At 35.9% G+C, this 16,400-nt stretch overlaps 1 protein-coding gene across 2 annotated transcripts in view; it reads left to right on the forward strand.

Annotated features, from left to right (window-relative positions):
• Positions 1–16,400, forward strand: part of LOC131078347 (putative 3,4-dihydroxy-2-butanone kinase) — a 118,477-nt gene that overhangs the window by 72,293 nt on the left and 29,784 nt on the right. For both annotated transcript variants that reach the window (XM_058016016.2, XM_058016017.2), the window contains 3 exons: positions 2,677–2,807; positions 2,914–3,006; positions 3,461–3,522. In XM_058016016.2, coding sequence (XP_057871999.2) covers positions 2,677–2,807; positions 2,914–3,006; positions 3,461–3,522 — 286 coding nt within the window. The remainder of the gene's footprint in view (positions 1–2,676; positions 2,808–2,913; positions 3,007–3,460; positions 3,523–16,400) is intronic.

The following is a 16,400-nucleotide window of genomic DNA, read 5'->3' on the forward strand; positions in this document are numbered from 1 at the left end:
CAATAAGCCAAGCATCATTACTAATAGTGTTAGCTGAAATAAACAAAGCATCAGAATCATTGTCATTGAAGGACTTATCTATTAAGGGTTCAACGTTCTTTTTCTTATTCTTGTACTTATTCTTCACATGCCCTCTTTTGCCACAATTCCAATAGTTCACTCTACTCTTTCTTGGGTCTTAGAACATCCTTTTGACTTGTCCTTCCTTTTATCCCGTTTAGGCCCTTTTTTCTTGGACCTTCCTCACACATGCAAGGCATCTTGGGAGCCAACATTCATGCTCTTTCTCCACATTTCTTGTGAAAGAAGTATAGGAATAACATTATCCATCTTTGATCCTGTACCACCACTACTTATCGCAATGATTAGATTTTCTCAAGAATCAAGCAAAGAGCAAAGCAATAGACTACATTTATCATCATCTTCTAACTTAACATCTACTGATTCAAGCTGAGTTATAATCAAATTAATAGCATTGAAATGTTCAGCAATAGAATCACCATCCTTCATCTTTAATGAATACAAACGTCTTTTGAGATATAACTTGTTAGACAAACTTTTGGTTTGGTAGATTTCATCTAACTTACTCCACAACTTGTTTGCAATATCTTCAGTGGAGACATTCAAGAGGACAAAATTTATAAAACACAACCGAATGAAGAGATGTCTGTAAGAGCAATAAGAAAGTATATAATGGTAATTGTATTTGAGTTGGAGAATGTGTAGTGTGTTGTGTAAAGGCAATCAATAAGATATATACACAGCAGATTTAAAGAGGGCTATATATGAGAAAATCATTTCAGAGTTGAGGACAAGTTTATGAAGAATTTGTAGCCGATTCTGTGAGGATATAGTGATCATTTTGTGGCAGTTTTATGATCATAATTATATCAGAATTTATTGGTGAAGTTGGTGCTTCATAGTTTGAGGTTGGTGCCTCATTTTGCTGGTGTTGGCACTTCGTCTTTGTGAAGTTGGTGCTTCATATTTATGGGTTAGTGCCTACAAAGTGAAGAAATTGGTTTTTCTTAGGGGTTGATGTTTACAAACTTTGTAAAAGGAGATATATCAAAGCATTTATTTCCCGTGGTTTTTCCAGAGAGGTTATTGAGCCATCAGTTTGAATTCCTTTGAATTTAGAGACTTGAAGCTGTTTCTTCATTTAAAGTATTCTTGAAGAGTATTTCCCTCCTTGTGAGTGGTGCAGGAGAAGATAGGGTACCCTTTAGAGAATTATGGAAAGATGCAACCAGCATTTCCCTCAGTACTATCCAGGTGCACTGCCTTCCTTTAATCAGTATAATAAAATCTTTAACGTATTAAATATTCAACAACCACGATAGAACAATCACATAAGATTGATCAACTAAAAGCACAAGATTTACATGGAAACCTTTTGGGGAGAAAACAACAAAACGGACTGCTTGGATCTACTGTCCAAGTCCAGCCATCTTACAAATTTTTGTAGGCACCAACCCACTGGAGACACCAATCCGTGCTATGGAGCACCAACTTGGTAAGAGACACCAATCTCTTTTATTAGGAGGCACTAATCTCCAAATGAACAAAATTTTTGCCTTCTTGAATATATTCAATGGATGAAGATCATTTGTTGGTAACCTTATAAAATCTGCTTGCAACTTCACATATATTTTCTCTTTAAAAATCTGCCGCAATAAGTCTGCTCTGCACTAGATCTGATTGGTATTTAATTTAATATTTAATATGAGGGTTGGCCATGTGTTTATTGATTTCATTGCTGCCTTGACAGAGAATTGGCCTTAATTTTGATCTTAATAGATGAATGAATGGAGCTATTAGTGGACTTTGGCCTTTGGCATGTGATTTCCTTGTGATCTGTGCTCATTTGACATCAATGAACAACAATATTTTCAACAAAACTAATCTCACCATGCTCAAAAGGTTGAAAACTTACGAAGAAGAAGCTGTTGCAAAAATTTAAAGTTGTTTGTGGCATGGGGCTTCTGTTTGGAATGGACTCATTTCCTCATGTAGTCCTTCGAGGGGTAAGAAAGAATTTGGAGATCAAGGCTTTGGAATTCTTTTTTGAATGTCCCCTTACAAACATGCTTCTTATAGATCAACTACTGAATATTTTGAAGGAATGGCCAATAAAAGGCCTCAGATGGCATTGGCAGAGAATTCCTTAAGCTCTGCATGTTGGCAGAAAAAAGCTTATCGTCAAGTAAAGCACTGCCCCTTAAGATTGAAATGTTTCTGAAGTTTAGTTTCTCTTATCTTATATTAGGGTGATATTTGTTTTTCTGGAGACCTTTCTTCATTGTGTACTACTAATTGGTGGTAGTCATTGATTTACAGGACAACTTGTAGGCTATCATAAATTTCATAGATAATATAAGCAGGATAGAATGCATTTATTGATAGCACCATGCCCACCATTTACAGACAGGCATTTCTTTGCCAACTTAGTTATTATCACAAACCAGCGTTGTTCCATAAATAGCTGTACCGTTTTTATGTATATAATGCTTGTTTTTTGAGTGCTAGTCTCTGCATTTGTGGGCTTTAATTCACTTGAGACCAATATTTCTACCCTGATTTTGTGGGTGGATAACAATTGCCATTTATTGATATTTATACTTTATTGTATGCAGCTTGATACAACCTTTCTAATATAATTTAAGCTTCATGCAGACTGGGTGCCACACCTTTGATGGAGCTAATGATTGTAGCTGGGAAGGCAGTTGCTCAACTACAACTAGACCATGGTCTTGCTGTGGAACGCGTTTATACGGGTTCCTTAATGACTTCTCTTGATATGGCAGGTTTGTGCAAGATAGTGTATTTGTTCAATAATAATCTGATATTTTTCTGCTTAAGCATTTGTATCCTTGAAAACCTCAGATTACCATTTTGGGTCCTGATATGCAGGTTTTTCCCTATCTGTTATGAAGGTTGACTCAACAATTCTGCCACGCTTAGATGCTCACACAAAGGCACCTTCCTGGCCTGTTGGTGTTGATGGTGACCATCCTTAACTTCAAAACATAACCTCTATGAACATTTCATGAGAATAAAAAGAAAAATTTGATTCTATCTATGATGCATGGATTTATGGACACGTTTTTCATTATTGTCATTGAAGTTTGCCCATTATGTTTTTCTCTAGATTTTTGTTTTCGAAATCTCAATTCTTTGATACCCATTTTCTATTATGCTTTTAAAACCAGTAATAACGCTTCATACTTAGTATTATTAGAATTAAAAGAAAAAAGGTTCTAAATGTGATATGGAAATCTATGGATGTGTTTCTCATTATTGTCATTGAAATTTTTCTGTTATTTTTTTCTAGCTTATCACTTCTGAATATTAAAGATTGTTGCTATACTAAAATTAGAGGGCAAGCTTTAAAACATAAAATCTCTTTCTCTCCCTCAGATTTTATTTTTTAACATTTGGTGCTGACTTGTGTGTAAAGGACCTCGCCCAGCAACAACAATACCTGTTCCTATGGCTACTCATTCTGTGGAATCAAAAGAGGTAAATGTTGCTATATTACTTGTTAGATTTTGTGATATTTTCTAAAGGGGTATCTTTCTTTGTAAAAAAACATTTTATTAGTTGTAGTCGGATTAAATAATTTTGTGGGGAGTCGGTGGTGCAAATATGTATAACCGACTTAAAAAATTAGTCATAAAATAATATACAACGAATAACATATTAAGTTTTGAAATACTCAAACGTATTGCATTGAACAATGAAAATGCCAAATATCAATACATATATATTATATTCAAAATGATGATTACATTCAAAATCTAAATACAATTGGCCAATGGCTGAATGTCTTAAATTATGATTCATCCCCAAGCCTGCACAAAATCTCTCATCATTTGAATTGTTTGACTCCTTGAGCTCAGGCATTTCCAAACAAATCCCAATCAACCTTATTTGTGTTGCATCTTCATCTCGTGCTAGCTCCTCTAGATCTATATCCCATTAAGATGTTGGATTCTTTGTGTTCATAAGTGTGTTGTAGTCAATGAGACACAAGGTGCTATGCATAGCTACAACTTTCTCCACGCTCGTCAAGGTAAGTTGGTCCATCTTGATAGAGTGGATGAAACTATAACTAGATACATTATTCTCACAAGTAGAAGAGCTGAAAAGTTGGGACAATAGATGGATGGTTAGTATGGTTCTCAAAGCTTAGACACCTATGTATAGTGACAACTTTCTCCACCCTCCTAGAGGTAAGTTGGCCCATCTTAATAGAGTGGATGAAACTTTAAGTAGATTAATTCTTCTCAGTAGTAGAAGAATTGGAAACTTGGGACAACAGAGAGATAGTTAGTATGGTTGTCAAAGCTTAGGCTCATGCATAGTCCACCATAAGATTGGATCCTCTTGTGCCATAGTCTCCATATTTATCTTGGGCTCTTTTGAGTATCACCTAATACTGGTAAAATTTTTGGACAGTACAAATGATGTCGGCATGTTTGGAATCATACATTTTTTGAATGATCTTCATGAACTCTGCCTTTATTTCAATATCTCATATGGGGATAAATTCGCCAGGTCGTTAACATACCACATCGGGTTCAATGCTGAGGCAGCCATGTCCAAGGGAGTGTGGAGCTACTCCTAGCTGCGATGAATGATTGATTGAATAGATTTTTAGAAATTTAATGTGTGGTCATTCTCTTGTAAAATATACTTGATTTGGACAAGCATTTTGTCAATGCATCCATACAATCTCCAAGGATACATGCAATTGCATCCCCATATTTAATAACTTTGGCGCTATGAGGGCAACATTGTATCTTGCATCAGCCCAAAAAATGTCACTCCTTTCCACCTCCTTCACCTGCCCCTGCTTTGACTTAGAATTGCGCCATTGATATCACTTTACTGTCTTGATTATTAGTTGCAATGCCTCTTGCAATGGAAGTATCCTCTCCAAGAGAATGAAGTTTGTTGCATATCTAGTCTCATCAATCTATATGATTTTACCCATGTCCTTGAGTGCATTAATATGCCTATAGGCTGCCTAAATCAATTTCTTTGCAGCTTCATGCATGTAGTTTGCATCTATCACTACTTGCATCACATTCTTTGGCCCAACTTTCTTAATAGCATATCTAAGGATCTGGAACTAATAATCAGCACCCTTGTGGTGCCTTGAACAATCAGTAGCTCTAAGGAAGTAAGAGTCCCTTGTACATTTGACCATAATGGTGATGAATGAACATTGCTTGATATCCATCCACCTGTCCATGATTATGCTATATTTACTACTGATCCAGGTGGCCTTCATTTTGTCCATTAGAATATTAATCGTGGAATAGTTTAATCCTACATTGTTGTCTTCAAATTTGTCTCCCTTGCTGGCACAGATGATGGTCTTTCTTTGTTTATTTTTTCCATAGCCTCCTTATATCAAGGATAGCGAGCCACTTAGAATGGAATGCCATTGAAAAAATAGAATTTGTCAATGGCATCATCTGCTTGATCCCTATTTTTGCACATTGAATAATTTTACCACTATGCTTGCAACATTACTAGCGATCATTTTACATTTCCCCTTAGGCTTTGGTTTGAGGTGGTTGTAGTACTAGTAGGAGTAGTATCCCTCATTGGCAAAGTGATAGGTACAATACTTAGATCATCAACACCTCACAATCAATTTTTTTCAATTCTTTTTCAATTGACAACCCTTACATATTTTTACACCTTTTCTTGTGATATAATGAAGGTGTGCGTTAACTCTTGTAATGCGGCCCTAAAATTAAAGGTGACATAAATAATATCTCCAAAGCTTAGTGCCCTGTGTTGCCCCATATTTTGCTTGCAGTATAGCTGCACATTGTCTTAACATTAACTTCTTATCAAAGGGATGCTTGGAAAAATCTTCTAATATTTGGAAGGGTAAACTATTTGTACATTGTCAATAGAATAGTTATCTCCCATTCCATGCCCCTCTTCCTGCTCCTTACCCCATTCACACATGTGTACTTGGAGCTGTTGATTCAACCCCCATAGGCATTTCACAATTCTATTAACTACTCATGCTTTGAGAAGTAGAACTCATAGTGACAATACATGAAATTAAATTTATTGTCACCATACATGTCAAATGCCATTAACTTTATGCACAAACTCAAGAGACAAGGATTTTGTTTATGTTTTTTTTTTCTTAGTTCACTCAAAGTGTAGAAGTGGAGGATGCACACAAATATGGATCCTTGCTCTTCAACCTTCATCAAACAAGGATTTTGCTTTTGCTTTTCATTCTTCAAGTCTCACGAAGTGTAGAAGTAGGGGACACAAGTGACAATCCTAATTTGACTTGTTAATTTAAATTTTATAGTCAAATATATGCAAATTTGGAAAAATAGGTTATATATAATTTTAGAAATGAATATAAACGCCTAAACACTGTTATAAATTAAAAAAAAAAGCTTAGTAAAATTAAATTAGTACATTGTAAACCTCTAAATTAGTTAATAAATTACTAAAATAAAAGGAAACAAATTTAAACAAAAGCTTAAAACTATCGCAATCAGCCAAAGCTTACTTTGAGGTTTGAAGAATGCGTTGATTCAATGGTTGATTGATGAAGTCTTTACACTTACTCTTCCTCCTACTCTCTCTTGCTAATGCTCTCCCTTGCAATCTTTCTTACTCTTGCCAGCTTTCAGTTTGTTGTCACAACTTCCAAATTTGTTGTTGAAACTTGGGAGTGATTTCGAGTGAGGCTTAGATGTCCATTTATAAGTTTTTGTAATTATTTAGGGTGTGGGTTAGGCACATAGACCATTATGGCTAGGGTTATTGGCATGAAGATCTAATATTTTTTTTGTTTTTATAAAAGAATGGACTTTTTACCCTTTTGTTATCACAAAACTAGCATAGAGGCCCATCCTTCAAATGCATACTACCGCACGTGATGCTATGGTTGTTTCAGATTTTGTCAAGAAAGAGCTACTGCTTGTTGCTTCTTATTGGTCCTTCTTATTGTACTTTTGGCAATCTAGAGGAGGATTTCCTATTATCAACAAAACTTGCTCAATTTGAATTTGTGAACCCAACCAGCCTATGATCTTTGCTTTTGCTATATAGAATACCAAAGTCAAGTGTCCCTTTCATATATCTTAGCACGAGACTTGGGGGAGTGTCTTCATCTCATGATGAAGAGGTGGAAGAAAGCTTCATGAAGGCCATTGCAAAAATGTATACTAAAGAGGAGTTTGATTTACTTGGCACACAGTGGCTCACATTTGCCAATCTCTATGGTCCAATGTTCAATAGAGAAGAGGCGAGGTCAGATATAGCTACATTAGCTCAAACCAACCCTACTGGATGGTGGATGTATCATGACAAGGACACACCAGAATTGAGAGTAGTTGTCGATCGACTTTTTTCACAGGTTGCCAGTTCCTTTGCTATAGAGAGGAATCGGTCCACATATAGCTTCATACAATTAGTGAAGAGGAACAACCTTAAATCTAGTTGATCATATAAGTTGGTGGTTGTACACAATGCTTTGTGGCTATAGGAATGCCAAACTCTTGAGTATTGTCGGACTCCAACCTTATGTAGGAATGTTAATCCTGAAGATGCTATTCAAATTAATGAGGAGTCTTGGGAGGGATTGGTAGGGGTTCCATTGCTTGGGGTAGCTACTTATGGTGGCAGTGACTCATACTTGAGCTTCGATTTTGATTTAGAACTACTAGTTGCATCTGCTGATTAAGGACATCCATATATTTTCTTAGTTCTATGTTTATGTCATTCCATAATTGAAACCTGGACACTTTGGGCATTTTTGTTATAATTCTCATATAATATGTATGCACATTAACAGTGAAAGCATTTGAATTTTGTAATTTGTTTGTCAATATCATGTGAAATCTGAATTCAAGTCTAATGCTATGTATTAAGCTTCTGCAATGTTTTATGATGAATGCTTTATCAATGTTATGATATGAGCATTTGAAATATCTCTACAATTTTAAAAATTTGCCTATTTTTTAATAACTGGCCCCTAGAAAATGGCCCAACAATATCCCCGTATTATAAACATGTCCCGGTGTCCCCATCCGGGAAACTTGGGGGAGCATTGATTTTAACTTCTTGTTATTACAATCCAAATTGTTGGATTCAATTACACATTGCACTTTTTTAGTCAAATTCTTATTGCTTTTTTGGCCATGTTATCGGTTTGTTGGGCAAAGCCCCCTAGTTCTAGTTGAGTTTGGCTTGAATATAGGTTTGGATCTGGTCCACATTGGGGACTGCCAAGTGTCTCGCAATTTGCCTTTGGGTCCCATTTGGGATGAACTTGGGCATACTTGCAAGAAATTTGGCGGGAAATGAGGCCCATGCAACATATTTCAATGTATTTTTATTGTTTGTTTTTTAATCCCAATTTTGACCAAAAGCTTAATTCACTCCTCCAAACCTTAAAACATGGTATCAAAGAAATCTTAGAGACAAAAACAAAGTCATTTCTCATATTATGAGTGAAAATAAAAAAATATTAATTTTTGCTGAACTTTTTTTTCTTGCTTGCCATTGCACAAATAGAGTTGAAGATTGATTAGTGAATATTCCAAATTGGTTGATTTTCTATTCCAATGCATTAACAAGAGTTTGTTAGTTGCTAAAGAGATCGTAGAGGGAGATTTCTAAAAAAGAGTTAGGTATATTTTCTTACATATTCTTTTTACAAATAAACTCTTGTTTTGTTTCGAAGTTTTTGGTTTGTTTTCTTTTCTTTTTTTCTAGTAATCTATAACATATGCTTAAGTTTTTAAAATGAATTAAGTTGTATCCATATAATTTTTGTTTTCATTTGTTTCATCTGTTTGAATGTGTTGTTTATTGGACTTGCCATAAGTATTGTAATGGCAATTCGGTTCTAGCTCCATGAGCCAACCCCAATTCAAAGAAAACCCAAAAAACTACCCTTTGGAAATATGTTGAAATGGTATATCAACTTTTTGGTGGTGGGGGTTATGTTTGGATTAGTAGTGGGTGTGATGCTAGATATTTTGAGCTCATACAGTTGAGTGAATGGACATTTATGCAACATACTTGGACTAGGCATCAAAGCTTGCGTAGGCAAAGACGGTAAACCCATTCGATAGTCACAAGTCATAACATATATTAATGGGCAAGAAAAACAAGATCAACTAGCAAAATATAAATCAAATCATTGTTTGTTATATAAAAGATCTTTAGGGATGGAGCCCCCTCCATTGCTTTCTAATCACGAACTTACAAAGAGCCACCCATTAATGTCCACATTTGAATAACAACTTGTGGCCTATGCAAATAAGAGATCAAAGAGATCATTTGAAATGGCATTTCAAAATGAGTTTCGAGAGATTTCTAGGCAACACATTGCAAGATGTTTCTAGTCGGATGGATTGGTATTGAATGTTGTTCGTTCAACATATTGGCAACAAATGGTGAAAGCAATTAACGAGCCTCCAAAGGGTACAAGGGCCTAGGTTTTGAGGTGTGTAGCACTTTATTGGAAAAAAGAGGTGAAGTTTGTAGAGGATTAATTGAAAAGACCATAAGGGATTTGTGGGTTGAAATAGGCGTGTCCATTTTTCATGGATGGAACGATTGAAGAAATCGACTATTGACCAATGTTATTGTTGTGTTCCCTAAAGGGGTAATGTTTCTGAGAGTAGTGGATTGTGAAGAGGTGAAGGATTGTGCATTTATTGCTAACATTCTTTGTGAAGCCATTGAGGAAGTGGGCCCTCAAAATGTTGTGCAAGTTATAACAGGCAATGCCAAAAATTGTAGAGCGATCAGGTTATTGGTGGAGGAGCGCTAATGGCACATTTTTTTGACAGCGTGTTGTTCACTTCCTCTACCTTAAGCTACAAAAAAAAAGATTCAAGAAATCGACCATTGAGCAATGCTATTGGTGTGTTCCCTAAAGGGGTAATGTTTTTGAGACAGTGGATTGTGAAGAGGAGGTGAAGGATTGTTCATTCAATTGCGAACATTCTTTGTCAAGCTAGGAAGTGAGCTTTCAAAATGTTGTGCATGTTATAATAGACAATGCCAAAAATTGTAGAGCAGACAGATTATTGGTTGAGGAGCACAATTGGCACATTATTTTGGACACAGTTTGTTGTTCACTCCCTCAACCTTATGCTACAAAAAAATTGGCACCAAAATTGATTATATCAAACAAGTGTATATAGAGGATCAAGAGATCAAAATGTTTGTTAGTATAATGTAGGGAAATGTGTTCCTAGCCTAGAGACATAGATTAAGACTCAGATCACTATCATTCACTGGAGGAAATAGCCAACAAAATCCAACTTCAGTCCTATAAAGGAGACCTAGATATTGTGTACGCTTATTTCCTCTTTTTGTGTTTGATATGACTTGATATGATTGTGATGCGATGATGCAAACTCTAGGTAGACTGGTAGAAAATTGAGAAGATTTAGCATAAATAGATAAAAATAGATTGAAAGTGAAGTACTGTTTTGGAATTAGGAGACAAAGAATTTGTGACTAAAGTTTGGGGCTGAAAGTGTCGACTATGGATCTGGGCAAATTAGTCTTGAAGGTGTTTGTGTCAATTGAAGCTTCTAGATTTTGGATCAGAGGGCTTTGTAGAACTTGTGACAAAAATTTGGGGTAGAAAGTGTTCGATTATGGAGCGGGGCAAATTAGTCTTGAAGGTGCTTCCATCAATTGAAGGTTCCAGATTTTGGAACAAAGGGCTCTTTAGATTTTTTCCTCGAAATTTGGATGAAAAGTGTTGGACTATGGAGCTCGACAAATTAGTCTTGGTTTACCTATTCAAAGTTGGGAAGTATGCGTTTCAGTATGCTATATGCAATCCCACAACTTTTGATTGTTGGACCTGTTACCTACACAAATAAAAGAGGGAAAATTGTTGTGTTGTATAGGGGCTTTCCTAAGTTAAACTGCATGTTGGTGTTTCTATCTCCACGACAACAATTGATGCTGAAAAAGATAGCTTATCCTTGGTAGGGAAAAGGCTAAATTAGAATTGAAATGCTAAATTGAAATGATATTACCTCAATTGATGCTGAAAAAGATAGCTTATCCTTGGTAGGGAAAAGGCTAAATTAGAATTGAAATGCTAAATTGAAATGATATTACCTTAGTATCGATAAGTCTTGCAATGTTCTTTAGATAAGTCCTTAAAGTGTTGATGTAATAATATGACATGACATAACAAGATTAATCACAAAAGCATACTTGAATGCAGGTTGTTGTAGCTTGCTGTTCCATAATGCTTAAATCTGAAGATGCTTGCTCAATGATTAGGAATTCACACGATGATAGCATCAGATAAGATGCCTTATGAGTGAGAAATGACTCCTTTATATAGGATTCACAAGGTATTTCCTAGTTTAGATTGACTTCCAATAATTATTTTTAAATATTGGGACCGGATAACAAATGATGGGAATCAACACTGGCACATGTTTGATTTTGGCTCCTTTTTGGAGGGACTATGTCGTTGGGTGCCCTAGTCCACATAGAAAGGGACCAAAGAAAGATGGTTGCGGAGTATTTAGTCCCGGGACATGGGATCTAGTCACTACATTACAATATGATGGCAGTTTGGATATCATAAGGCCAAAAATAGGCTTTAAATGAGCTATGAGAGAGCATACTAAAGAAAGGGCTCAAAATAGAGTGTGAAATTGTAAAGGATTACAATTTAGGAGACTATAGTCACCAACCATCATATTCTACAAGGCATATTTAGAACATTGTTGAAATTAAAGTTGCTAAAGGTAAGTTAAATATGTTTATTAAATTTTTTAAAATTTGATTTCCAAACAAGTTGTGCAACTTGTTTTGCCTCCAACACAATTGTGTTAAGATGATTCATGAAGGTTCATGAGGCAATTTCTAGATGGCCATCAACCCAACGTGATCCATATGGAGGGAATCTAGCACTACGAGGGCAATGGAGGTTAAGAAAATGATCTTAGATGACATTTGTTGGGTTTGTATTGAATAACTTCTCAATTTCACTGAGCCCATGATGAGCATGATCTATTATATCAACACAGATAGGCCTCGTTTGGGTGAGATATACGATGGCATCATCTTGATGTTTGAGAAAATGAGATCCATCATAAATGCAAAAGAGCATGATCCTAAAGAAACTTTCATCAAACTACACAACAAAATTGGAGAGAGATGGAACAAAATGACCACTTCACTACATCTTGCCGTTCATTGAGTCCAAAATATTATAGTGCTAAACTCTTTTCCGTGTCAACAAGAATTGCCTTATATAGAGATGTTGAAGTCAAGGGTACACAATAGCTCTTCACAAACTTTTCATTGATCTTCACATGTGAGATGTAGTGAGGATTGAGTTCATGGATTTTGAAGTGTCCAACAAGTTCAATATTGATGCTCTTCGGGACAAGCATAAAATCAATTCTCATTTTTGGTGGTACTTCAATGGCTAATCATTTGCACACCTACAACCTTTTGTTCAAAATTTTATTGCAAGTAAGTTTTATAAAAAGAAAAATACTCATCTTTGGTTTAAGCTAAGTTTTGTTTTTATTTTAATTTTTAAAATTCTGTAACTCTTAACTGAATAATTTTGTCTTAATGGGTTACTATTTCATTTGTATCCGAGAGGATACAAATAAAAAGAGTTAGAGGTCTTGGTGTGTGCATTCAAATGTAGCTTCTTACACACAAACAAAGTGCTAGAAGGAAACCTGACACAAAGAAGTTGGATATCGAGCCAAAGCATATTGACTTTTCACTTTTCACTTTGCTGCACTTGATGTTGAAGATGAGCCAACTAATGAGCATGGATGGTGATGATTATGTTTTTGATGATCTATATGATGATGTTTGATTAGTGATGGCTGATTGTTGATATTTGACATTATTATTTTTTAATTTTAATACATATCATGACATGTAAGTTTGACTAATTGACATTGTAGCATTTTTAATGGTAGTTTTGTTTATTATATAATATATGATGCAATGTGTGGTGTATTTTGAACTTAATACTATTGCAAATATGTATATATCTCTTATTTTTATTTGTTTTTGTATGGATGAATCAAAACAATTTTATTTCAACTGAGGTCATGAATCAAACCATCGAACCTGAACCCGATCTAGTACCAAGATCAGTAAATTAGATTTTTGGTTGTATCTTTCCTCTTAACTCACATAACCTTTTGACAACATAATTCAAATATTTGAAATTAAACTTCTGTAATTATATAGTCTGTTCCATTATGAAGCGAAGGTTGTTGTGTTACTACTTTAGGCTTCAATTTTCAGCCTAGATGATTGGTGTTTACTTGGGGTGTGAAAAGCAGAGCTACTTTTTGGTAGTGATCAAAAACATTTTGTGATGCTGACACCATTTGCTCTAGACTAATAGATAATGTTATTCTCACATAAAAGGTTTTATCAAGCATAACAAAAGCTTCAAAGGGCACTATTTTGCAGAGGTTTCTGTCTTGAAACTTCTTAATTGTATTGGGAGTTTCTGTCTTGAATTTTGAAACTTCTTAATGTTTACTATGGAATTCCTTTGGGTCAGATAAAAAGCTGTTTGCCTTTGAGACCGTTTCAATTTGAAGTTTTTGCCACCCAATTATGAAAGCCTCTTTCACTCCTTTACAAACAGCTTTGATGTGGTTGCTTTTACAAGTTTACAAAATTTTGACTTGAGTGTTCTTCTTGCCAAGTAAAATTAACTCAGCCTCTTCTTTATTCTTTTAAAACTACATGATTCCCGCCATGTCTTGGCATGGAAAATAATTTTTAAAAGTGAAGGTCTTCCTGTCACCATATGAGAAATCATTCATAGGCATACAGTTTCTTTTAATGCCATTTCACTATTGCATTTCTAACAATTTCCCTTAAACAAGAGGAATATTTTTATTTACTTGTGCCTTAAAGGATGTTGGTTTATCCATGTACGTAAGAAATTGTCCAAAAGGACATAGGTGGTTGAAATCATTTAATATTTGTGGCCTATGTTCAATGGCTATTGTAATTTTCAAGAAGGGACACCCTTTTTTATCATTTATAATGCTAAAATCATAAAAACACCCTTCTTGGCTTGGGAGTAAGGAAGGGGAAGAGTCATGCACTCATATTTATTGAATGGTTACATAAAAATGGGAAAAGACACCTTTTTAGGCACCCACTTAGGAAAATTGAAAAGACACCTCTTTAGTTGGCCTCCTAGGGAAGTTGAAAGGTCATCTATTGTCTATGTGTTGCATTGCTTGATTGCCATGTGTTGCTCTCTTAGAGGGGGCGTGAGAATTACAAGATGCACAAGAGAACTATAAAGAGGGGCTTGTGATAGAGTTTTAGGCATTTAGAGTTGAGTCTTTCAATGTAGAGCATAAGTAAGAAGGCTTGTAGCTCTAGCTTGCAAAGTTGTAAAGTTTACGTGTGTAATATTTTGTAATTGATGAAGTTGTAATTCATTATATTTGAGAAATAGAGGGCAATTTGTTTCTTGCCCTCATTTAGTGTAACAAAGCATGTGTTTGTGTGTGTTAGGGGAGTTCTCGTCATCAAGTGATATCAGAGCCATTGTTCCTGAGCATGTATACAAAGCACCAAACGTAAGGCAGTTTGGTATCGGGATCTGTAGGTAGAGTGGAGTGTGTGACTAGTGTTCCCAAGCGTGCAAACAAAGTGTTGAATGTGAGGCAATCTTGCACTAGGATTTGGTTGACAAGTATCCCTATAATATGAAAATCCATGTGATGTGCGTGTCCTCAAGAAGTGGAGATATTTTGAGCAGGGAGCGTATAGACCCTATTTGGGGATGATGGGAGCATGATGGTTCAAATGTAATACGGTACTTGAAAAATGATGTAAAAAAACTGTATTAGAAATAGCAACTGAAATTTTGAGCTAATAACCACAATGAATTAAAATCAAAGTTCCCAGACTCAGACTCGGCTCGGACTCGACAAGGCCGACTCGACTCGTGACTCGGCTATGACTCGGCAACGACTCGGCAATGACTTGGCAAAATTAAAAAAACCTTGAAATTAAGAGATTTTTAACAATTTAAAACTTGTTTCATGCACCCATTATTGAATAAAGCCCAATTATAATGTGTGCTAGCTTGTTATGCCATGAAAGGCATGTTGGTAGAGTATCTACTTGTTTGGGGCTTCTGTTTAGTATTTTCTTTGGCCAAATTAAAATTTTGGGAGCACCAACATGAGACATCATGGACATCTTCACTTGGAAACTGTAAGGAATGCTTGTGTATGGTAGCATTAAATAGTGTGCTTTTTGAACTTAGGTTTTACCTTGGGACTATAGTTGACCTTGGTCTTTCTTGGACCTCTTAGTTTTTAGGCTATATATATGTTGGATGGAAGGGGGAATTGTGAGGCCAGAAGGGTTTGAAATATGCTCCTCAGAGACATGTCCCTTGCCAAAAATAACCTTGTGCCTCATGGGGGGATTTTTTGGGATGTGGGGATAGGTAGGAAATATCCCCAACTCACCCCCTTTTTTCAAAATTTTAAGAAACATCCCTGTTGTGAGGTACTCACACATCGCCCCATTGCAAATGAAGACCCCCACTTTTTGCTTTCTAGGGTTAGCTCTTTTAGTTTTGTTGTTGGTCGTTTTAGTGTCTTAGCCTTTGCATTAAAGGGATTGAGTTTCTCAAAGGTCATCAAATCAGGTGGATCTCCTCAAGGTGGAGTGAAGGAGGTTAGGTCAGTTGAGTGATTAGGGGTTATTTAGATCATTCCTAGGGTTTTTGTGTACTATCTGGTCACGCTTCAAGTTGCTAAATCAAACCTTGGTTGAATGCATAGTGTCCTCCTAGGTCCCATCCCTTACATCATGGTCAGAGTGAACTTGCCTTAAAAGTCTGGAATGTCATCCTGATCCTGAAATGGCCTGAAATTTGACTAAGTCTGGAAATTTGAAGGATCCTTCAAAAACTAGATTTTGCATTATAACTCATGGAGGTCCGAAACCACTCTCAAACATCCTGACAATATATATGGAATATAACTTAAAGTATAAGAAAGAGAAAAGACATAAGGAAATGTCACTTATACTTAAATGTTATATTCCATATATGAATCTTGACGAATATACTAACTTGTCAAACAAGTCAAAACATTGACCTGTGGTGGCCGAGTTTTGCCATAACTCGCCTGACTCGCGAGTCAGGCGAGTTTTGGTCAAAACTTGGCGAGTCCGAGTCCCGAGTCAGCAAAACTCGCCGAGCTTGGCTCGACTCGCCAACTCGGCGAACTCGCCTGACTCGCGGCGAGTTTGGGAACTCTGGTTTTTGAGAAAGTACGCCCACATTTTACGACTGAAATCGTCAACAAATAACAAGTACCTGC

This window comes from Cryptomeria japonica, chromosome 3, assembly GCF_030272615.1.
Source record: "Cryptomeria japonica chromosome 3, Sugi_1.0, whole genome shotgun sequence".
Taxonomy (NCBI): Eukaryota; Viridiplantae; Streptophyta; class Pinopsida; order Cupressales; family Cupressaceae; genus Cryptomeria; species Cryptomeria japonica.